The sequence below is a fragment of the Eschrichtius robustus genome, chromosome 1 (assembly GCF_028021215.1).
Source record: "Eschrichtius robustus isolate mEscRob2 chromosome 1, mEscRob2.pri, whole genome shotgun sequence".
NCBI lineage: Eukaryota > Metazoa > Chordata > Mammalia > Artiodactyla > Eschrichtiidae > Eschrichtius > Eschrichtius robustus.
The window spans coordinates 117723252-117748955 of NC_090824.1; the positions used below are offsets into that span (position 1 = coordinate 117723252).

At 35.7% G+C, this 25704-nt stretch overlaps 1 protein-coding gene across 1 annotated transcript in view; it reads right to left on the bottom strand.

Annotated features, from left to right (window-relative positions):
- The window catches only part of NEDD4 (NEDD4 E3 ubiquitin protein ligase), a 145970-nt gene that overhangs the window by 111190 nt on the left and 9076 nt on the right, over positions 1–25704 (bottom strand). The window contains exons 2-4 of the mRNA XM_068551981.1: positions 21169–21242; positions 13468–13546; positions 13327–13365 (exon numbers count right to left, since the gene is read on the bottom strand). Of these exons, the coding sequence (XP_068408082.1) occupies positions 13327–13365; positions 13468–13546; positions 21169–21242 (192 nt within the window). The remainder of the gene's footprint in view (positions 1–13326; positions 13366–13467; positions 13547–21168; positions 21243–25704) is intronic.

Consider the following 25704-nt stretch of genomic DNA (forward strand, 5'->3'; position numbering starts at 1 on the left):
GTTGGCGATCTACTCATCTATCATAGCTGGAAGTCAGTTTGGGACAGGGATGTGTGAGCTATTCAGCAGAATGGGAATAAGGACCAGCATGACAAACAAACAGTTAAAGAGGGGTTCCTTCTGGGAAGCAGGAATAGGAGGGGAGAGGTTGGGGCACCAGAGTCTATTGCTTTTCATTATAAGCCCCTTTATACTATCTCATTTTAAAGCTATGTGTGAATTCTTTGATGAGATGATTTTTTTTAAATTTATTAAAAATAGGAGTAAAGCTATGGTCATAAAAATAGAGTTTACAGGGTCATATTTATAGGAAAGGTGTAAGAAGAAGAAACAAAAATAAAAATATTAAGATAGGTTTTTTGAAAAATGTCTAAGTCTATAAATGCATAAAAGAGTAGAGGAAAAAAACAACTTTCCAGAGGAGTAACCAAATTCTCAAAGAAGAACAAAGGTATTGACAAATGTCAATTTATTCTCTGGTATTCATAAAGAACCTGAAGTAATGCTTCTGGAAATTATGCTGGTGGTTGCAGGAAAAAAAAAACAATGCAGTCATACTTTTTAAAAAGCTTTATAAAGATATAATATATATACCATGTAACTGACCCACTGAAAATGCACAATTCAATGGTTTTTAGTATATTCACAGAGTATGCAACCACCCTCGCAATTCTGGAACATTTTCATCACCTCAAAAAGAAGCCCCATGCCCTTGAGCAGTCACTCCTGATTTCCCAACTTCCTCAGTCTCAGACAACCTCTAATATATTTTCTGTCTCTATAGATTTGCCTATTACAGACATTTAACATGAGGGGAATCTTACAATATGTGGTCTTTTGTAACTGGCTTCTTTTACTTTGCATAATGTGTCCGAGGTTCACCCATGTTGTAGCATGTATCAGTACTTCATTCTTTCTATAACTGAATAATATCCCACGTATGTATATACCCCATTTTGTTTATCCATTCATTTGTTGATGGACCTATGGGTTGTTTCTACTTTTTGACTATAATTAATAAAGATGCTATGAGTATTCATGTACAAGTTTTTGTGCGGACATATGTGGTAAGTAGATTTTAAAATAAAAACTGTGTAAAAAGTAAAATGAACTAGATAAGTATTTTTACAAGCTTTAAGCATTATATAAATAGAAACTATCTTTGCATTTTTATCTACATATTTTATGTCTTTCTAATTTGTTTCTCTATACAGTTATTGCTTATCAACAAATATAAAAATGAATTATAGATACACAGCCATGGGGGGAAAACACAAACAGTAAAAAAAAACATATTCAGTATAGTGAATTATAAATCTCTCACCCTTTCCCCACCCTCAGAGAAAATACTGTGAACAGTTTCTTGGTCCTTCTAGAAGTATTTTTTGCAAATACCAGCGTGTGAGAAAGCTGTTCTGTTTTTACACAAAAAGGTGCATCATATATACAATGTTTTGCACCTTTGTTCCTTCATTTAATATATTTTGAAACTTAACATCCTATCAATACGTATACCTCTGTCTCTTTTTAAACAGCTGATGAGGATTTCATTATACGGCTACACCATACCTTACTTAGTGCTTTATTTATGGGGCACCCCAGCCTTCTTCCTAGCTAACAGAATTCTGATTTAATTCAAATAATGGATGATAATGTGTGTCAGGGATACAGGCAGCTACTCCCTACCCCGACCCCACCCACCCAGGGGCTGACTTCTGATTCCTCTAAGCCTCCCGGTAATTCCTCTCTCTTTACTAATGACTGGGTTAGAAATACACACACAACATAATTCCGGCCCAAGAGATATGAATCAAAGTCTCCTAGGGAAACTTTTGGAAAAGGGTTCTTCACTTTTTAAAAGAGACATGTGACGAAACATTCTCCCTTTTCTACCTCTGGGCATCATCATGGGAGGCTATGTCATTAGGAACGGCTGCAAGTTTCTTGTGACCATGGACAGAAAGGCAAGAGAATCCCAGAGAGGCTAGGATTACTTGAAGCTGAAAGCATCCTAAATGATACACTTCACAAGGGCCTTCCCTAAATACCCTACATTGAGAGAATCCCCTCAAGTCTCTAATATCCCCTGATACTCACTCCCTAGCACCCAGTGTTTTCCCTTGACAAGTCTCAGCACATTGGTAATTCTTTTGAGAAACTAGTTTATAGGGGTCCACAGCAGACAGTAAGCTTCGCTGAGGGTAGGGACTGTGGCCTCACATTAATAAGCATTAGCAAAGTGACTGGGAAAAAATATCACACAAATTCTTCTTGTGTGTGCGGAGGTGGAGGAGTATAAATACATGGATAAAAATACATAGGAAAAAATACCAGACTATGACACAATCAGTGGTGGCATTATGGAGGTTAAATTATGGCTGATTTTTATTTCTCTTTCTAAAAATATCTGTGGTGTACAAGTTACGTTGCTTCTGTAACATAATACTAATATATTCATGAACATATACACATTTTGTAAATATAATATGATGAGTATGAATACTAAAGATATAAACTGAGCACCATGGGTGCACAGGGAATGAAGTGGGGCTGTCTTTTTTCAGATGCTCATACACTATGCTGATGCACAGATTATATAATGTGTACATTGCTCCTAATGTGTCAAACTTTTCTCCCTCCTGATAACTTGCCTCCCTTGGTCTCATATGAGCAACTATAAGTGTAGATTTTACTATAATTTTCTATTGAGCATTAACTTCAATTTGGAGTCTCCCCTGTTTGTTGATCTACCAGTAACAGTTCTCCACAAAAGACTTTCTTCGAACTTCACGTTTTCTCAAAGATATAAAGGCTCCCTTCAACTTCTGGCCACAATTTCCGTTTGGCTGAATGCCCAATAATCAACATTTTACTGTACTATGTTATCTCAATAGACATTTTTATGTGAATACATTCAATGGAAAACATTTTGTGCTATGTATAAATAATGATATAAATGACAAGAAGAAAAGAGAGGACCGCACATAATTATATCCTTTGTACAGCAAGTATTAAATCGCCATGTGTTTTCTATATCTAGCTGTGATGAATTAGCATTGATCCACAAAAATTTATCTAGTTACCCTTGCAATAAATTTGCAAATTTCTGATTGAAATAAATGCACGGCCTATGATCCCAGAATAGAGGAATACTGGCTAAAACATTTGGCAACAGTGAAATTATAGTAAAAGAAACAATGAGTAAAAGGCCGTAAAGTACTGAGCCAGGTTTATCATCTACAAATGGCCTTCTTTCTTATTTTTGTAGTAACATCTCTAACTCAAGAGTAGTACCGACTTTCAAGCATCCTTTCTAATAAAAAAATCAAGATAGTAAAAAATAATGGGAAGATTTTTAATTACAGTTTTAAATTACAATTTTTAAAATTTTAATTACAATTTTAATTCCTCTAATGGATAACCATATTATCTACTTCTACTCACACTTTGATATTCCTTTCATCCCTGATATTGGTCATTTGAGTTTTCTTTCTCCATTTTTTTCCTCCTTTTTTAAATTAATTAATTACTTTATTTACTTTTGGGTGCGTCGGGTCTCCGCCGCTGCGCGCGGGGCCCCCCCCAGCTGCAGCGAGCAGGGGCCACTCCTTCGTTGCAGTGTGCAGGCTCCTCACTGTGGCAGCCTCTCCCGCTGCAGAGCACGGGCTCTAGGCGTGCAGGCTTCAGCAGTTGTGGCACGGGGGCTCAGTAGCTGTGGCTCACGGGCTCTAGAGCGCAGTCTCAGTAGTTGTGGCACACGGGCTTAGTTGCTCCGCGGCATGTGGGATCTTCCCGGACCAGGGCTCGAACCCACGTCCCCTACATTGGCTGGCGGATTCTTAACCACTGCGCCACCAGGGAAGCCCTGAGTTTTCCTTCTCTCTTATTAGGGCTTGCTATGGTATAGCAATTTTATTAATTTTTTCAAAGAACCACCTTTAGTTTAATTTATTTTCTCTCCTTTTTATCCATTTTCTATTTTATTGACTTCCATTCTTATTTCCTTCCCTCTACTTTTTATTTTTTATTTTTTGGTTAAGGTAGAAACTTAGATCATCGATTTTAAATTCTTTTTCTTTTGTATATAAGCATATAAAGATGTACATTTCCAAGCACTGAATTAGCTCTTCCTATATTCTGATATGTTATGCTTTAATTATCAATCAGTTAAAATGATTTCTAAATTTCCTTATGATTTCCTTTTTGATCATGGCTTATTTAAAATACGTTGTTTAATTTCCAAATATTTATGGATTTTTGAGATATATTGATATATCCATATATACATGTATAATATATATCCCAGATATACATTCCAGAATTCTATTTAAAGGTTGTTGTAATCAGAGAATATATTCTATAGAATCTCAAGCCTTTTAAACACATTCAGACTTGTTTTATGGCCCAATATATGGTCATCTTGGTGAATGTTCCATGGGCATATAAAAAGAACGTATATTCTTCAGGTACAGGCATACTTTGTTTTATTGTGTTTCACAGATATTGCGTTTTGTACAAATTGAAGGTTTGTGGAAAACCTGTGTCAAGTGAGTTCACTGGTGCCATTTTTCCAACAGCACTTGCTCACTTTGTGTCGCTATGTCACACTTTAACAATTCTCCCAATATTTCAAAATTTCTCATTATTATTATATTATGATACCATTGTCATGGTATCTGTGATCTCTGATGCTACTATTGCAAAAAGATTATGACTCCCTGAAGGCTCAGATGATGGGTAGCATTTTTTAGCAATAAAAAATTATTTTTAAATTAAGGTATGTATAGTTTTTTTAGACATAATGCTATTACACACTTAGCAGACTACAGTATAGTGTAGACATAACTTTTATATGCACTGGGAAACCAAAAAAATTGTGTGACTCACTTTATTGTGGTGGTCTGGAACTGAATCCACAATATCTCTGAGGTATGCTGTATCAGATGTAGTGTTTTATACATGCCAAACAGGTTAAGTTGATTGATAGTGTTTTTCAAATCTTTTATGTACTTACTGGATTTTTGTTTTTTGGTCTAGTTGTTTTATCAATTATTGAGAGAGGAGTGACAAAATCTTTATTCTGGATTTATTTCTCTAGTTAGTTCTGTCAATTTTTCCTTCAAAATTTTGTTCTTCTATCAGGTGTATTCATAGGATTGTATGTCTTCTTGATGAATAAATGCTTTTATGATCATGAAATCTCTCTGGTAATACTCTTCATCCTGAAGTGTACTTCATTTAATAATAATACAGCCATATCAGGGTATTGTTTTGTTGGCTTAGTGCTGGTATACCTTTTCCTGTACTTTTACTTTCAACCTGTCTGTGTCTCTATACTCAAAATGTGTCTCCTGTAAACAGCATATAGTTGAATCTTGCTTTTTTGTAATTATTGAGATGGTTTGCTTTATGGTTTGTTATCATCTATTTCTTTTCTATTTTTTTATTCCTCTTTTCTTCCCTTTCACCTTTTTAAAAAAATTATTAATCAAGTATTTCTTGGTACACCATTTTATTTCCTTTAATGGACTTTCACCTATAATATTTCATTTTAATTTCTTAGTGACAGCTCTAAGGATTACAATATGCATCCTTAAATGTCACAATTGTAAGAGAGTTGAGCCACTTTAATCACTCTCAGATCTCTTTCAAGAGAACCTGCATAGCTGATTGGCAGCCACAGCTAACCATGTACCTTTGAATCTACCCATTGGGTTCTCTTTGCTTTCTCTCAAAGACTGGGCACTCTTGCCCAACACAGGACTTCTCTAACAGACAACCTTTGCTGGGAAACTCTCCATCAGCCTGGGCAAGACTTTCTCAGAACTGTGCTGCAGTGTGAGGCTCTTCCTACCCAATCCTTTCGCCCCTCTCCTTGAGCAGGTGTTAAGCCTGCATCATGAGGAGAAGGCTCTTCCCATCTGTGTGTCTTCCCTGTCTGACCTTCACAGGTGCTTCCCCAATAAACCTCCTGCATATCTAATTCCATCTTGATGTCTGTTTCTTAGAGGGCCCAAACCAACACAGATGGTACGAGTAGTGGGGTTTTAGGACGAGCCCACACTCACTTGGCTGGCAAGGATCTCCCTATCCTTAGCAGAACGAGGGACATATATAGTCACTGGCAGAAGATGGCGGTCCAATTCCTTGCCTGGCAAGGATCTCCCCATCCTTAGCAGAATGTGCGACATATATAGTCACTGGCAGAAGATGGTGGTCCAATTCCTAAAGACTTCTCCAGGGGTGTCCTAGGGAAATGTCCTGGTAGAGGGAGACACCCTTGCCAGTTTGATGTATAACGTACTTGAAAGGTAAGGGAAGAACAATACCTACAAGGACAATGAAGTTGTCTAGTTATTACTATTGATGACTTACAGAGAGACAATGAGAAAACAAGGGCAGTTAACAAAAGCAAAAAGTTAAATCTGAGAGCCAGAGGGTCTCTTTGGTAGTGTATAAAGAGGCCTGCACCTCCTGAAGTGGAAAAGAGGACAAAACTGAGGAGCAGTGTCAGAGTTGACAGGGGTGCAGAGCTCAGAGACATTTAAATGCTCAGTCACTGTGGGTCTATTATGTTAACGTCAGGGCCCTGGCTGGGAAAACCTGGGACTCTGACGTGCAGGACAGGAGGATCTGGGTGGACGCTCCTGAGGATTTTGGTTCCGTAGGTCCCTGAACCCTCAGAGCTTGCAGAGTAGAGTATCTCATCCCTCTGTAATAAGAGCTGGCACTTCCCACATGCAGGATGACATTGCAGAAGCTGCTCGCCACACTCTCTCCTCAGGAGTTGCCCCCACTTCTCCCCTAGTTATCAAGATAATAATCAGTGTTAAATCCCAGCTGGGTCTGATACAGGACGAAAGTGATTACATTTGGAAGAAGCTTCAAGAATTAAACAGCATGTCCTGGCAGGAGCCAGAGGAATATCTCTGGGACTACGATTGATCAAAGGGGCAGAAACATAAGACTGCATAAGCAAGAATTCATTGTCATGGAGGCACTTTCTCAGGACAAGGGATTGAACATCCTGTCAAGGACCCCATGGGATGAGGCAAAGTTGCTGCTAGAGTGGCTCCTAGAAGCCTGAAAAAAATAATGAGCCAAGTGGAAATGCCTGAGTTGCCCCGGCATTATGGTAGGGGAAGGAATAAAAAGGCCAAGGGAAGTTGGCACGCTAGAATTAAAAGAAAAAAAATATATATATATATATATAAAATATGAAGCCAAAATACCTACCAGATGCTTATGTTCCATGCGAGGGCCCAGAGGGCACCATGAACCACAGTCATCAGGTGCGTGCTGGTAAGAGGGGCAGCGGCATCACCCAGAAGTGCAGTGGTGGCTCTCGTCTGCATGCCAGGACTGATGGTGGGAGAGGTGGTCAAAGAGCTGGGCTCCTTAATAGCCATGCATGGGGATGAGCCTCCCCTTCTCCAGTAAGAGGCTGGCCCGTGACATTTCACTGCTAGAATCAAGGGGGCTACAATTATTGTAATGACCAACCACGTAAGAGGGGCACTGAAGCTGACTTGACCTGTAGGGTATAGAGCATGGTGCCCCTAAGGGGCAAAATAGGCAGGTGATCAACAAAAGTGCTGCTTAACATCTACAATTATAAGAAGGAAGAATGGAGAAGCAGTGGCTTAGGACAATTGTCCCAATTAAAAAAGAAAAGTCACAATCCCTCATCCAGTTCCCCAACCTGAGCCAATTTTCAGATCCACAGTCCATTGACTGAAGAAGTAACCTAGTCCATAGGAGGAAGGACTCTGCATCACTGTAGGAAATGTATATTGTAATGATTCCTCTCTTCCTCCTCCAAAAGGACTATGGCCACTTATTTGGGTGAGTGTATACTGGGGAGAAAGAATAATCAGACATACTGAGGACTGCTGGAAACAGAAACCCAAAGCGTCATTATGTCTTCCATATTAAAGCAAGGACTTACAGAGACCAGAAAACAAATGGAGTCCTGTCTAACGTTCAGCTTATACTGAGTTCACTAGTTCTGTGGATCCACCCAGTAGTCATTTCCCTAGTTTTCAAGTGTACAGTAGGGATTGATATACTGGAAGTTGGATCTCCTCACTACCACCACCACATTGAATCCGTGGCTTGTGGGATAGGAGTTATCATAGTGAGAAGGCCAAGTGGAAGCCTTTGAAACTGTCCTCCCTCTGGTGAAGACAGTAAATCTAAAACAATACTGACTAGATATGACAACAAAAGCACAAGGAACAAAAGAAAAGAGAAACTGAACATCATCAAAACTTAAAACTTTTGTGCTTCAAAGGATACCATCAATAAATTCAAAAGACAACCCACAGAATGAGAGAAAGTTTTTGCAAATCATGTATCTGACAAGGGACTTGTATCTAGAAATATAAAGAACTATGACAACTCAATAACACAAAGACTAATAACCCAATTATAAAATGGGCAAAGGATCTGACTAGACATTTCTCTAAAGAAAATATACAACTGGAAAATAAGCTCATGAAAAGGTGCACAACATCATTAGCCATCAGGGAAATGCAGATCAAAACCACAATAAGATACCATTTCACACCCACTAGGAGGGCTGTGATAAAAAGTCAGATAATAACAAGTGTTGTCAAGGATGTGGAGAACTGAGAACTTTCATACTCTGTTGGTGGGAATGTCAAACGGTAAAGCCACTTTGGAAAACATTTTGGCAGTTTCTCATTTGATGCAGCAATCCCACTCCTAGGTATATATACTCCCGAAATGAAAATATATGTCCACGCAAAAACTTGCATACAAATGTTCATAGCACCATTATTCATAATAGTTAAAAAGTGGAAACAACTCAGATGTCCAACTGATGCATGAATATAGTGTGGTTAACCATATAATGGAATATTATTTGGCAATAAAAAGAAATTAAGTACTGATACATGCTATAACATGGTTGAACCTTGAAAACATTACACTTAGTGAAAGAAGCCAGATACAAAGGACCACATATTATATGATATCATTTATATGAAATGTCCAAAATAGGCAAATCTCTTTAAGAGGCTGAAAGTAGATTGGAGGTTGCCTGGGAAGAGGGGCAGATCCTGGGGGAAAATGAGGAGTGACAGATGGTGGGTATGGGGTTTATTTTTGGGGTGATGAAAATGTTCTAAAATTGAGTTTGGTGATGGTTGAACAACTCTGTGAATATACTAAAAACCACTGAATTGTACACTTTGAGTGGGTGAATTGTATGTTATGTTAATTATATCTTAATAAAGCTGTTTAAAAAACAAAAATACTGCAACCTAGTGGGAATGTCATAGATTTGTATCACCATTAAAGACCTAAAGGATATACGAGTGGTTCCTATAATATGCTCATTTAATTCTCCAGTCTGGTCACTACAGAAACCAGATAATAGCCTCAATCACCTGCTGGTTCCTGGATACAAGGAGTCCAAGTGCCCTGGCAGCAGGTATAGACTGTAGTTCAATGGAACCCTTGATATGTCCCCTAGAAAGAGTGTGCTCCCTCTGGGGACTTGGACCTCTAACTCAGCAGTGTCCACAGTTCTAGAGACAGGAAGCACACAGTCCTCCAGTGGGTCTTTGGAAATGATGGTAAGTGGGGCCCCTCCTACTTCTATTCCTTTGTTCCTGGACCGTGTATTCTTTCCGTTGTGAACACAGTCTCATATTAGGTCTTTGGTTTAAATGATTAAACTGGCACCCCATATTTACAGAGTATTGCCTCCATATTGGTGCTTCAGTTGTGCCTTCAGTAGGCCATTCCAGTGCTCTATGAGGCTGCCTGCTTCTGGATGGTGTGGTAAATGCTGTGACCAATGGATCCCATGGTCATGGGCCCATTCCTGCACCTCCTTCTCTGTGAACTGGGTCCCCTGGAAGGATGAAATGTTGCATGGATTCCATCCCTATGAACACAAATGCTGTAAGCCCCCAGATAATTGTGCTGGCTGAGGTTCTGCAGACAGGAAAGGCAAACCCACGTCCACAGGTAATTTGAGGAAAAATTACTGGCCCTTTCAGAATGGAAGGCACCCAATTTAATAAACTTACCACAGAATTGCTATGATCATGAGGGTTAATGGTCTGCAGTTTTAATTTTCTTATAAAGTCTTTGGTCTGGTTTTGGTATCAGAGTAATGCTGGCCTCATGAATAAATTGGGAAATGTTCCTTCCTCTTCTAGTTTCAGTAAGACATTGCATAGAATTGGAATTATTTATTCCTTAAATGCGTGGTAGAATTCAACCAGTGGAACTACCTGGGCTCAAAGTCTTCTTTGTTGGATGTTTTTTAACTTCAAATGCAATCTCTTTAAGAGATATACAACTTTTCAGGTAATTTATTTCTTATTAAAGTTTTGATGGGATATGTCTTTAAAGGAATTGGTCCATTTCATCTAAGTTATTGAATTTATGGGCACAGAATTGTTCATAATATCTCTTATTTTCCATTTAATGTCTGTTGGTTCTGTAATGATGCTACTTTCTAGTTTCTTCAGGTGGAACCTTAGATTAATGGTTCAAGACCTTTCTTCTTTTCTAATATAATTTAATGCTATATATTTTTCTCTAAGCATTGCTTTAGCTGCATCCTACAAATTTCGATTTTTTTTTTTTTTTACTGAAGTACAGTTGATTTACAATGTTGTGTTAGTTTCTGGTGTACAGCAAAGTGATTCATATATATATATATATTTTTTTTCTTTTTCATATTCTTTTACATTATGGTTTATTACAGGATACTGAATATAGTTCCCTGTGCTATGTAGTAGGACCTTGTTTTTTACCTGTTTTATATATAGTAGTTTGTAGCTGCTAATCCCAAACTCCTAATTTATCCCTCCTCCACCCTCTTTCCCCTTTGGTAACCATAAGTTTGTTTTCTATGTTTCTATTTTGTAAATAAGTTTGTTTGTGTCATATTTTAGATTCCACACATAAATGATACCATATGGTATTTGTCTTTCTCTTTGTGACTTACTTCACTTAGTATGATAATCCCTAGGTCCATCTATGTTGCTGCAAATGGCATTATTTCATTCTTTTTTATGGCTGAGTAGTATTCCATTGTATATATATATATAACATCTTCTTTATCCATTTGATGCTGTATTTTTATTTCATTCTGTTAAAATATCTTCTAATTCCCCTTGACAATTCTTATATGGCTCATGGATTACTTAGAAGTGTGTTGTTTAACTTCCAAATATTTGGGGATTTTTCAGATATTTTTGTGTTACTAATTTGTACTTTAATTCCATTATAATCAGAGACCATACTTTGCATGATTTAAATTCTTTTAATATTGTTGAGGTTTGGGTTTTGGCCCAGCGTACTCAGTAAATATTCCATGTGCAATTTTAAAGACCGTGTGTTCTGCTGCTGTTGGGTGGAAAGTCTATAGATGTCAATTAAATAAAACTGATTTGATCGTGTTGTTCAGGACTTCTGTATCTTTACTGAATTTTTTGTCTACTTATCGTACCAATTACTGAGAGAAGAGTATTTAGTTTTCCAAGTATAATTCCCTATTTTTCCTCAGCTTGGAATACCTTTATCACACTGTCATTCCTGAAGGATATTTTTGTTAGATATAGAATTTGGAGTTGACTATTCTTTTTTCTTTGCTACCTTAATTACACTGTTTCATCACAGTTTATGCTGAGAAATCCATAGGTATATGAATCATTGTTCCCATATACATAATATGTCATTGTCAGTTTGAGGGCCCTCCTGAGAACCTGAAGTAAGTGCTGACTGGAGTTTGCTCTTATGGGATAGTGAGGCAGGGTGAGGAGGAAGGCAGGAATGTGAATGGAGGGTGTATAAGAAGAAATGTATCCACTTGTTGGTAGGCCTTCATCATCTCTTGCCTGGATCAGTGTATTTAACAAATGACTGGGGACCTCCCTGGTGGCGCAGTGGTTAAGAATTCGCCTGCCAATGCAGGGGACATGGGTTCGATCCCTGGTCCAGGAAGATCCTACATGCTGTGGAGCAATTAAGCCCATGCACCACAACTACTGAGCCTGCATGCCATAACTACTGAAGCCCATGTGCCTAGAGCCCATGCTTCACAACAAGAGAAGCAACCACAATGAGAAGCCTGTGCACTGCAACAAAGAGTAGCCCCCGCTCACCGCAACTAGAGAAAGCCTGTGTGCAGCAACAAACACCCGACATAGCCAAAAATAAATAAATAAATAAACAAATGACTGGAGAGACACAAATATTGCATCTTTAAAATCAAAATCTGCAAAATTTGAATAAGACTGTTCTCTAAATCAGAATTAAATTAGAATAAGATAATTCCAGGTTTACAATTATCCTTTACCTCTTCATTACCTTACATATGTTTTTCATAATAAGATAAATGGTTCCAGGGCCATGTCAAAATGGGGATACCTAGATTTAAGTCTTTTAAATTTTTACGGATTCCTTGTAAATTGATACAGCCACTATGGAGAACAGTATGGAGGTTCCTTAAAAAACTAAAAATAGAACTACCATACGACCCAGCAATCCCACTACTGGGCATATACCCTGAGAAAACCAGAATTCAAAAAAACTCATGTACCAAAATGTTCATTGCAGCTCTATTTACAATAGCCAGGACATGGAAGCAACCTAAGTGTCCATCATCGGATGAATGGATAAAGAAGATGTGGCACATATATACAATGGAATATTACTCAGCCATAAAAAGAAATGAAATGGAGGTATTTGCAATGAGGTGGATGGAGTTAGAGTCTGTCATACAGAGTGAAGTAAGTCAGAAAGAGAAAAACAAATACAGTATGCTAACACATATATATGGAATCTAAGGAAAAAAAAAAATGTCATGAAGAACCTAGTGGCAAGATGGGAATAAAGACACAGACCTACTAAAGAATGGACTTGAGGATATGGGGAAGGGGAGGCGTGAGATGTGACAGGGTGAGAGAGTGTCATGGACATATATACACTACCAATGTAAAATAGATAGCTAGTGGGAAGCAGCCGCATAGCACAGGGAGATCAGCTCGGTGCTTTGTGACAGCCTGGGGGGGTGGGATGGGGAGGGTGGGAGGGAGGGAGATGTGGGAGGGAGGAGATATGGGAACGTGTGTATATGTGTAGCTGATTCACGTTGTTATAAAGCAGAAAATAACACACCACTGTGAAGCAATTATACTTCAATAAAGATGTTTAAATAAAAAAAAAAAATTTTTACGGATTCTTATAAGATACATTTACGAATACTGTAAGTGAGAACTTATCATTCTAACCTACTGAGAAAAATCTTTGTTGTTATAATGAAATAAAATGCATACTTACTCTGAATAATATTTCTTCATTCCATTTTGGATTCAAAGTCTAAAAGACAATAAACATATTATAACTAACTTTTTAATATTTTGTCATATAAAAATAAAACAAAGTATATTTTTGAAAATTTTGAATACCGCTAAGTCTAACCTTTTTAATGGTTTTCGTTTGCACACTTGTAAAAACTCCATTCACTGGGTCATATAACGTCACTCTCACATAAGGATCACTGTTAAAATTAAAAAAAAAAAAGTTAATTGTTGCTTATTCCCAAACGCAGGTTACTCGAACTATAAAAATCACAGAATTTTCCTTGTTAACAATTTCTACAATTACTTCCTACACTTAAAAGTAAGGGTTCCTTAGGCAGGGGTACATCTTTGCATTTTGTTAAAAAGCTGAAATTCCATGTTAGTGAAATAGACAAAGAATTAGAAAGAAAACCTTTTAATCACAATTTAATGATTTCCAACCTCTTAAGATTTTTGAAATTTTGTTTTATCTTTATTCCATGTCTTCCTCTTTTGGGTTAAGAAGGTTGATTCAATGATTCTCAAGAATAGCTTTGCAAGACCTCAGGTTGTTCCAAGTTATCTCATGGGTATAAACTCTTCTTACAAAATAAAGGCAAAGTGTTTCAGTTCAAAATAATTATATGACATGTAACCCCTTGTACAAAGAGACATGGAGAAGGAAAACCTTGTGATATTTAGGTTTGCAAAGCAAAAGACTTTAGACATTTTACTTGTCCATGGTCAAATTTCTCCCATTTCTCTTGGGGATCCCAAGTACCCACCATTCTCCACCACAAACTCCCTCCTCCCATTTCCTTATACAACCTTACCTTTTACTTTAATTGACAAAAATCAAAGTCATCGTAATACTCCCAACATCCTGGTATTTATCAGAGCCCATCTTACCCCTAACCTCAGTGATGCAGGTATTTCACCCAATCGCCCTTGTCCAGTTTCCTCCCGCTTCCTCTGGAACCTTACGTCATCTATTTTGACTTCTCCCTTTTATATCTCCAGCTTTTCTTTGACCTAGGTTTTTCCAGTCATAGAAATGTTATTAAACTCCCCCACTCCTTGACTCTCCTTCCTGCCTCCAGCAAAGCAAACTAGATTTCTTTTCTTTCTGTCTCAAACTTTCCAAGAGAATAATCTGTAATAATAATAACAATAACAACTAACACTTATATAGCAATTACTCTGTGCCAGGCACTGTTCTGAACAGTTTATATATATTAAATTTTGGAATCGTTATAACGACCTATGAGGTAGGTATGATTATTATCTCTATTTTACACAGAGAGGTAAGTCAACTCATCCCAGATCACACAGCTAGGAAGCGGAAAAGCAAGAAGTGAAACTCAAGCACCTGGCTCCAGAGGCCCTGCGCTTAACCGAGACGGCATACGACCTCCCTTTCTTCATTTCCTCAACTCCCAGTGCTCTTCACAGCCCTATAATCTGGTTTCCACCTCTTTCCTTCAGACCCATTCCTTGAAAAGTCACCAATCTTGCTAAAACAATAGACACTTTCTAGGCACTTATTTTACTGGTCCTCTGTAGGTTTGATAATACTGACCATTTCCTCTTTGAAACTCATCTCGTTTAGCTTTCATGACACAAGTCCCTTCTGGTTCTCCCTTTTGTTCTCTCTACATATTTCCTTCACAATCTCATCCGTGGTTTTAACAACTAACTATATCCTCTCAAATATAAATATAAATATAAATATATATTCCTGATCTCACCACCCAGCTAGACACTTCCATCTGGATAGTCCACAATGTCTGTTCAAGAGTTTTGCCTATTTTTAATTGGCCATTTTATCATACTATTATTGAGTTGTAAGAGGTCTTTATATACTGTGAATTAAAGGCCTTTGTCAGATATATGTTTTGAAAACATTTTCTCCCAATCTGTGGCTTGCCTCTTCCCTTCCTTAACTGTGTCTTTCAAACAACAAAAGTTTTTAATTCTGATGAAGTCTGTTTCAACATTTTTCTTTCTAAATTTTAGGTTCATATTTTTTGAGTCCCATTCAAGAAATCGTTGTGTAACTCAGTAGAGCAAATATTTTCTCCTATCTCTTCTTCTAGAATTTATTAATTTTAGCTCTTATTAATTTTCTATATTATGTGTGATAAGGAAAGAGCTTCATTTTGTTCCATATAGATAACCAGTTGTTCTAGTATCATGTACTTAAAAGACTATCCTTTCTGTTGAACTACCTTAATGCTTAAAGCAACTGACCAAATACATGTATATGTGTATGTGTGTGTGGGGGTGTGTGTACTTCTGCACTCTTTATTTTAGTCCACTGAACAATATATCTGTTCTCATGCCAATGCTACTTTGTCTTGATTACCTATAGCTGTATAGAAAGTCTTGAAATTATGTAGCATAAGTTCTCCACCTATGTTCTTCTTTTTCAAAATTGTTTTGGCCATTCTATGTCCTTTGACTTTCCATAACAATACTGGAATCAGCTTATCCATTTCTCAAAAAAAAAACATGGCTGGGATTTTGATTGGGATTGAGCCAAATCTATTCAATTTGGAGAGAAATACAACTCTAACAATAATGAATCTTCCAATCCATGAATATGAAAATATTTATCCATCGATTTAGATCTTCAATTTTGCTCAGCAATGTTTTATAGTTTTCAGTGTACAGTGCTTGCAAATCTTTTGTTAAATTTATTTCTAAGTTTTTAATTTTTATATTATTGTAAACAGATTTAAAAAATTCATTTTCCAATTGTTAATTGATTGATAGGATATAACAATATGACTAATTTTGGTACACTGGCTTTGTATCTTGTGGCCTTATATTTTAGTTCTAGCAGTTTCTTTGAGATTCCTTAGGGTTTTCTATGTACATGATCAGACAGTCAACAAATAAAAAGTTTCTTCCTTTTCAGTCTGCATTATTTTTATTTCTTTTCCTAGTCATATTACTTGGCTAGGACATCCAGTACAGTGTTGAACAGAATGTGAGAGCAGACAACGCTTCTTATTCCTGAGTTTAAGTTTAAGCATTCAGACTGTCATCACTGGGCATGATGTTAGCTATTGTCTTTCTCACGGAAAACCTTAATCATGTCTAGAACTCCCATCTATCCCTAGTTTGCTAAGACTTTGTGTCATGATTGGGTACTGAATTTTGTCAGATGCTTTTTTTGTTTTTATTGAAATGATGTTTTTCTTTTATTCTATTAATATGGTATATTACATTGATTAATTTTCATATGTTAAACTAATTCTGCATTTTATTATTAGTTTGTTGAGAGTTTTATCATAAAAGGGTGTTGAATGTTGACAAATGTACTTTCTACACCTATTGAAATGATCATGCATTTTTTTCCTTCTGTGCTATATTAATGTGATGATTTACAGTGGTTGACTTTTTTCAAATGTTGAACAAACCTTATATTCATAGGAAAAATCCCGCCTGATCAAATATTGCTATATACGGTTCAATGTAGGGCTACTGAAGTTTTCTATTTCTTCTGTGATCAATTTTGGTAATTTCTATCTTTCAAAGATTTTGTCTACTTCATTTAAGTTGTGCATGATTCTTTATTGGCATGAAGTTGCGCACAGTGTTCCCTTTCTGTCTTTTTCATTTCCATAGGGTCTATAGCAATGCCTCTGCTTTTGTTCCCATTATGGTAATTCGTGCCTTCTCTCTTTTTTGCTCTTGATCGGTCTAGCTTGAAGTTTAAAATTTTTATTGATCCCTTCAAGGAATGAGTTTTTCATTTCAATGATTTTTTCCTATCACTGGCCATTTTCTATTTCACTAATTTCGGCCCTTATCACTATTTTCTTCCTTCTACTTACTTTGGAATTAATTTGCTCTTCTTTTTCTGATTTCTTAATCTCAGAACTCAAGTCATTCATTTAGATCTTACTCCTTTTCTAAGTTAAGCATTTTAAAACTATAAATTTTCCTCTAATACTTTAGCTGCATCTCACAAAGTTTGATGTTGCTATATTTTAATTTCATTCAGTTCAAAATGTTTTCTAATTTATCTTTTGATTCCTTCTTTGACCTATAAACAAAACAAAGTGTATTGTTTTATTTCCAAATATTTTGGATGTTATTGGTTTCTAACTTAATTCCATTGTTATCAGAGAACATCTCCATATGATTTCAATCTTTTCTAAATTCTTGAGACTTGTGCTGTGGTCTTACACATCGTCTATATTGGTGAATGTACCATATGCCCTTGAAAATAATGTAAATTTTGCACTTGTTTAATTTACTGTTTTATTGTCCAGCATAATATGGCAGACAGACTCTAGGGTGGCTTCTTTTATCCCCACCTCCTAATGTTCATGCCTTTTGTGTTCCCCTCCTCGTAAATGTGGGAAGGGTTGTGTATTCTAACCAATAATTACATCAAAAGTGACAAAATGTATGTGGTTACGTTACAAAAGATTGTAACCCATCTTGCTAGGAGACTTTCTCTCCTTTGATAGCTTTGAAGAAGCAAGCTGCTATCCTGTGAGCTGTCATATGAAGAAGGCCATGTGACAAGAAACTTAGGGTGGCCTCTGGCTGACAGCCAGCAAAAAGCTGAAGCCCTCAGTCTGAAAGAATTGAATGCTGCCAACAACCACATGAGCTTGGAAGTGCATGCTTCCCCAAACAAGCCTCAGATGAGACCATAGTCCTGGCCAATGCCTGATTGCAGATTTTCAAGACCTTGAAGCAGAGGACCCAGTTAAACCATACACAGACTCTGTGACCCACAGAAACTATGAAATCATAAATATGTGTTCTTCTAAGCTGCTAAGTTTGAGGTAACTATATTTGTGCAGCAATCCATAAATAATGTGAATATATCATGTGCACTTGAAAAGAATGTGTATTTGGTGGTTGTTAGGAAGTGTTCTTTGCATCAAAGTTCATAATATTGTTCAACTTACTGTTTTTGTTGTTTTTTTTAATCTTGTTTTATTAACTGCTGAGAGAGAGCTAATGTTTCCAACTATGATTGTGGAATTTTTTCTCTCTCCCTCTAATTCTGTCAACTTTTGCTTCATATATTTTCAAGTTCTCTTGGCAGGAACATACAACTTTATGATTGTTTTATCTTCTTGATGAATTTATTCTTATATTGTGAAATATCTGGAAATAATTTTTGTGTTGAAATGTATTTTATCAGATATTAAAATATCCACTTCAGTCTTCACATGCTTGTTTGTATGGCTATGCATCCCTTCTCTTTCAACTTACCTGTGTCTTTATATTTTAAGTGCATCATTTAGACAGCATTTAGTTGGGTCTTCTTTTTCAATCCATTCTAATAACTTCTACCTCATATTCACCTTAGTCCATTAATGTTTAATGTAATTATTGTTATGATTAGATTTAGGTGTATCAAATTATTACTAGTTTTCTATTTTTCCCTCTCCCCTTTCTCTCTCTCTTTTTTGATCATTTGTTCTTTTCCTGGCCTTTTGTTTAACTATTTTATTTTTTCAAGAATTTAATTTTAAAATTTCTATTGCTTTTTTTTTTTTTTTTTAGAATTTTAAGTCATTACAACAGTCGCCTCTTTTATTTATTTATTTATTTATTTATTTATTATTTATTTATTTATTTATTTATTTTAGGCTGTGTTGGGTCTTCGTTTCTGTGCGAGGGCTTTCACTAGTTGCGGCAAGCGGGGGCCACTCTTCATCGTGGTGCGCGGGCCTCTCACTATCGCGGCCTCTCTTGTTGAGGAGCACAGGCTCCAGACGCGCAGGCTCAGTAACTGTGGCTCACGGGCCCAGTTGCTCCGCGGCATGTGGGATCTTCCCAGGCCAGGGCTCGAACCCGTGTCCCCTGCATTATCAGGCAGATTCTCAACCACTGCGCCACCAGGGAAGCCCTCTATTGCTTTTTAATCTATAATTCTTTACATTATTTTTTAGTGATTTATCTAGGTATTACAATATACATGCTTACTTTTTATTCCACTTACACTTAATATAGTACACTCTACTAAAAAGGTTCATAATGCATACCATCCCTGTCCTTTATGCTATAGTTGTTATATGTATTCCATCTATGAGACAGTACAAAACAGTAAGTTGTGATATAAACAGGCATATGTTTTTTCTAAAAAATTATGATGAAAAGAGCAAAAAGTCTTTCATATGTTTCTAGATATTTACCATTTCTGATGCTCTTCATTCCTTTCTGAGGATCTGAGTTTCCATCTGATATCTACCTCTTTAGCTGGGAGAATTTCCTTTAGCTTTTATTATAGTGCAGGTCTGCCAATGACAAAGTCTTATAGTTTTCTTTTATCTGAAAATGTTATTTTGTCATCATCCTGAAGAATATTTTCACTGAATATAGTAGAGAACTCTAGATTGACAGCTATTCTATTGTTCCATTTTCTTCTGGCCTCCATAGTTTCTGGTGAGAAGTTAGTACTCAACTGAATTATAGGTCCCTTGTATGTAATTTGTCATTTTCTGAGTTTCTTCTGTCAGAATTTTTCTTTATACTTTGTTTTCAACAGCTCGACTATTATGTGCCTCAGTATGTTCTTCTCAGTGTTTATCCTGCTTGGTGTTTTTTGGTACTATAAACTTGTGTCATTCATCAAATTTGGAAAAAATTTGGCCATTATTTCTTCAAACAACATTTTGCCTCATTCTCTCTCCTCTATTTCTAGGACTCCAAGTACATGTATGTTACACTGTTCGATATTATCTAACAAGTCGCTGAGGCTCTGTTCATTTAAAAAAATTTTTAAATCTTTGTTTCTCTCTCATCTCCAGTTGGGAAATCATTTCTATTGATCTATCTTTAAGTTCAATTAATTTTTCCTCGTCATCTCCATTCTGCTGTTAATTTCATCCAAGAATTTTAATTTCAAATATTATATTTTTCAGTTCTAGAATTTTCATTTTTTATGGTTTCTATTTCATTCCTGAGATTTTCAATCTTTTGACTTATTGTGAGCATATTTTCTTTTCTCTACTGAGAATGTGTTTCATTTTCCTGGCTTTTTATAAATTATATAGCTTTGAATTATATCTTAGACATTATAAATGTTAAATTGTGGAGACTGTGGATACTGTACTTTCTCTTTGATGAGAATTTGTTTGTTTTTATCATGTAATTAATTATCTTACTTGGACAAGAACCACAAGCTCTGTTTCTTGGGCAGCAACCCTGATCTCTGTTCAGATCTTTTGTCCTCCAATGAGTTGTTTTGAATCTGCTATCATATGTGTGATTCAGGGTCAGCCAAAAATGTCAGTGGACATTCTTTGGGAATTTCCTCTCCAGTTCTTTCCCTTCCAGAATCCCCACCATTGTCATGTTTTCTTCAGAGTAAGTCTTCTGATTTCCCAGGCTATGAATATTACAATTTTTCCATGTTCTGATTCCATGTGGCCTCAGACTAATTCATAAAATTGGAGACTCACTCAGTACAATTCCACACCTCCAAACATGGACTCTCCACTAGACTCTCTACCTGCTCTGTTCGCTCTCCACTGCCTTTAACTTGCTGGTTTTTATAATATGTTCACAGTTTATGGTTGTTATCTGCAAAAGGATTCATCTGTTAGAATTTTACTGATTCTCAGAAACAGAACTCAATAATGTATCTTATAACTACCACTCTCAGTTATACCTTTGCCTAAGTTCACAAACTCTGCAATTCAGATGTCAAGGAATTTAGTAAACCACCAACTAGAAACATTCTTCTACCTCCTACAACAGCTTACTAATAATATTACTCAATTTTTCATCTAACCAAAGTTTGGAAAAAAACTAATTAATAAATACAAAGTTTTAAAATTACAACCCAACTTCTTACACTTACCTGGCTCCCAAGATATCCTTTTTGGCAAGGCCTATTCCAGCTATAACTTTTACCCTCACAATTCGGGAAGTTTCCTAAAATACAAAAATTTATATTTTATTTTCATATATTTATAACTTACTCAAGACACATTATCTTTATATATATATGTGTGTATGTGTGTGTGTGTATATGTGTGTGTGTGTGTGTGTATATATATATATATATCAAATAAGGTAACAGGATATTAAAATTAACTGGAAGAATCTTTTTCAGGAATTAATTTGATTAAAAGCTATACAAAGGAAAATAAAAACTATGTTGTTATTTGTAATGACTTGATTATCTACAAAGAAAAGCCAAAAAAGCTAGAGCCAAATTGTTATAATGAGTAAGGATTTATCATTGCTTCCAAGAAAATCTAAAGCCAAATTATTGGAACTGATATAGACTTATCATTGTTGCTAGGTACAGGATAACACAAAATACAGAGTTCATAATCATTTGCAATAATTACTTAGGTAATTATTTTAAAAATCCCATTCAATAAACTATATATTAAATAAAACTATAATGTATTGATATTTTAATGTAGGAAACATTAAATTTCTTGGGTATCATAATAGTATTATGAGGTTTTATATAAGAATGTCTTACTTTTAAGAGATACATATTGAAGTATTTAGGGACAAAGTAAGATAAAGTCTGCAACTTACTCTTAAATGTCTCAGCAAATAAAAAGTTGAACATGAGCGTATGTGTGTGTGTATGGAAATAAAAGGAATAAGCAAAATGTTACCAATTTATGGATTTAGCTGATGGGTAATCAAGTGTTCATTATACTATTCTTTTTATTGTCTCATAGATTTGAAATTTTTCAAATAAAAAGGTGGGTAAAAAAATACTATAAAACAGAATGCACATTTAAAAAATTCACAAGTAAGAAAACTGTTAGATACACTGAAATAAAATTAATAAAAGTCAAAAACCCTTATGGATAAAATTTGTAAATTATTGAAGAAAATCAGAAAAATATAAATAAATGAAGAAATTCACTGTTTTCATGGAAGTAAATATTTAATATTATTATCTGTTTTCTCCAAAGTAAATTATAAATTCAATACAATTTCAACTCCCCTCCTTGAATTATTTCATAGATCTTAACAAATGATTCTAAAATTCACAGGGAAAAGTGAGAATGAGTAAAGAGGTAAACTATAGCATTTGATCACTATCTTATACTATATCTAAAAACAAATTGCAGATATATCAAATTCTAAAAGTGAAAAAGAAAACTAAAAATTTCATAAGATACTTTAGAATATTTCTGACATTGGAGTAGGAAAGGATTAAAAAAATACAAACTCTAATGGTAAAAATTGTTAGATTTGACACTAAAATTATGTTTATATATTTCATATGGAAAAAGATCCATGAACAAAATGAAAAGACAAGGGGACACACAGGGTGGAAATATCTAAAATATATACACCATGGACAAATTATGATTATCCAGATTATATAAAGAACTCCTAAAAGCCACTAAGTGAGGTTTAAACAACATAATACAAGAAATCATAAAGAATGGCCAATAAACACATGAAAAGATCCTCAATTTCCCCAATAATAAAAGAGACCTCTAGTGTAAGTACTGCCAAAGCAAGCACAAGAGAGAACTCTAATACACTGTTGGTGGGAGTATAAACTGAAGAATAATTTTGAAGAGATATTTGGTAATATCTACTAAAAGTTCTAAATCAATAACCCAGGAATTGCACTTTTAGATATAACCCCTAGATAAACTCTCACTCATGTACACAAGGCCATAAGTACAACAGTATTCACAGTAGCATTTATAAGATCAACAAATGTAAAATAAATGTTGCCCAACGGAGAGCAATCTAACTGATTTTACTCTAAAATTATTCCATCAGCCAGATGAATGGGGAAAAAATGTGGTATACACACACACACACACACACACACACACACACACAATGGAATACTACTCAGCCATAAAAAAGAACGAAATGTTGCCATTTTCAGCAACATGGGTGGACTTGCAGGGCATTATGCTAAGTGAAATAAGTCACACAGAGAAAGAAAAATACTGTTTGATATCACGTATATGTGGAATCTAAAAAAATACAACAAACTACTGAATAAAACAAAAAAGAAGCAGACAGATATAGAGAACAAACTAGTGGTTACCAGTGGGGAGAGGCAGGGAGGGGCAATATAAGAGTGTGGGGCACAAACTATTGGGTGTAAGATAGGCTCAAGGATGTATTGTACATCATGGGGAATATAGCCAATATTCTGTAATAACTAAATGGAAAGTAACCTTTAAAAACTGTATAAAAATTTAAAAAATAATAAAATTATTCCATCAGCAAGTAGTAGGTCATATTCCTTTCTGAGGAGAGATCTGGGTGGGGGAAAATATACATATCATAGGGTATTTATTTCAATCTTCTTCCATTTCAAAATACTTAGACCCACCCTTATTCCTGGAGGTTTCATTGAATAAGTATGATAACAGAAATATTCTATCAGCTCCAAAACTCAGATGACAAATTCAGACAACACAAAAATCCTTGACTAGAGATGCTAGATATTTTATAACTTTCCTCCATCACCAAATATAATTAAATATACAGCTGATCTTGCAAGTAAGAAGAGAAATCCTCAAGTATCAGAAATAAAGACAGAACTGAAAATCAGAGAGGAAAACATAAAGTGAAATTTCAGTTTTCTGTGGGAATTGATTTCCAAAAATCTGAAGAGATTTACAGAACTACCATTTTTTTCCTGTAAGGTCACTGAATAATTAGGCCAATTAAAATATTCTATTGGCCCTACAGCTGAATTCTCCTATACCAGTTGACTGGAAAGTGGCTATACTTTATAGTAGGACTGATTCTGAAAATCAGAAATCTTTTCTCTGATGACTTAATAAGTACATTTTTTTTCAAGTGGTAAAGTATAATCAAAGGTGCCCTCAGCAAATAATCTTACCTTTTCTAAGTGCAGACAAGTGTTTATAATTTATACAGGACCTTAATTGAGGAAAGAAATTATCATACCCCTCTAAAAAAGTTAATCCATATTTGTGGAGCTCCTGACTTAAAAATCATCCGTGTTAGCCTCTACTGAAACTATCCCCCAGAAGTCTCCTGAAGAAAAATGTAGCAAGCATTAACTAAGAACAATTCCAGGGGATGATAACTTGCAGTCACAGACACATTTAACTTTTAAACTTTATCCTTGCACTTCCCACCACAAAGATGAGAACTACCTACTTCAGATGCTGTGGTTAAATGATGTAAAGCTACAGTGATTTAAGATTCTTTCAGAAAATTAAATAAGAAATGCCGCTTATTTGCATATTTGCATTCATTTAACTTCATTTTAGAAATTTATGCTAGAAAATTGTCCAAACAGCTCTCTTCAATCACATCCATAAGCAGAGATCACATCTCACATCATCTTTGAAAATGAAAGAGAAGAACACGTATGTTGCAACTAGAGACCAAACTCTTAATTTTAGAATCATGATATCAAAAGTATTATTAACAGAATTCTGGATAGTACTCAAATGAGTAAAAAAGAAACAAAAATGAAACATCTTTTCCTTAATCAAAACAGAGACATTATCCTCAAGCAGATCAGGGCTCTTCACTAAAGCTGGAATCTTCCCCTTCCACTCACAAGACAGCTTTATTGATTTTTGAAAGCAAAATGGAAAGGTTGCAAATTACAGGCAAAGATGTGTCATTTTCAGCCAAAAACAAAAACCAAGGAAGTTCATTAGCAGGAAACATTCACTGAAAGAAATTCTAGAGGATGTACTTCAGGCAGAAAAAAAGTTATCACAGATGGAAAGTCAGAGGGGCAGGAAGAAATGAAGAAATAATAAGCAAAGAAAATGTTAACTACATGAGGAAAAAAATTATAAAAAAATAATAGCAATGTTAATGATGATAATGATGATGATGATGATGTGTGTATGCTCACACAGGCATTTAGTGAGTTTCCATTCCACTTGGGATCCAATACAAAATCCTTAATAAACGGCCTTCAGGCCCTGCCTGACCGGGTTCTACTCTCCTCTCCTCTACAGATTCACCTCCTGATACCATCCTTCTCTCTCTAACACTCTAGCCTTCTTTATGTTCCTCTCCATTTCATCTTTTACACATGCAGTTCTATTTACCTAGAAGGCTTTTTTCCTCCACTGCCTGGCTAACTCCTATCCATCCTTAGTCTACTTCCTCAGCTTTTCCTCATACTCTCTCCCCTCCTCCATATAAGACTAATTCTTTTCTTTCCTGTTATATACTTTTATCTTACACTCCTTTTCCTTCAAAACATTTATAAAAAATTGATGTGTGATTATATATTTAATGGCCGTCTCTCCCTCTAGGCTGTAAATTCAGTAAAGTCTGCTGTCCATCGTTATAGCCTCACAGCCTGACTCAAACACCTTACATATAGTAAGAGTTCAACAAATATTTGTCAAGCAAATACAGAATTCAAGTACTTCATAGGTCCACC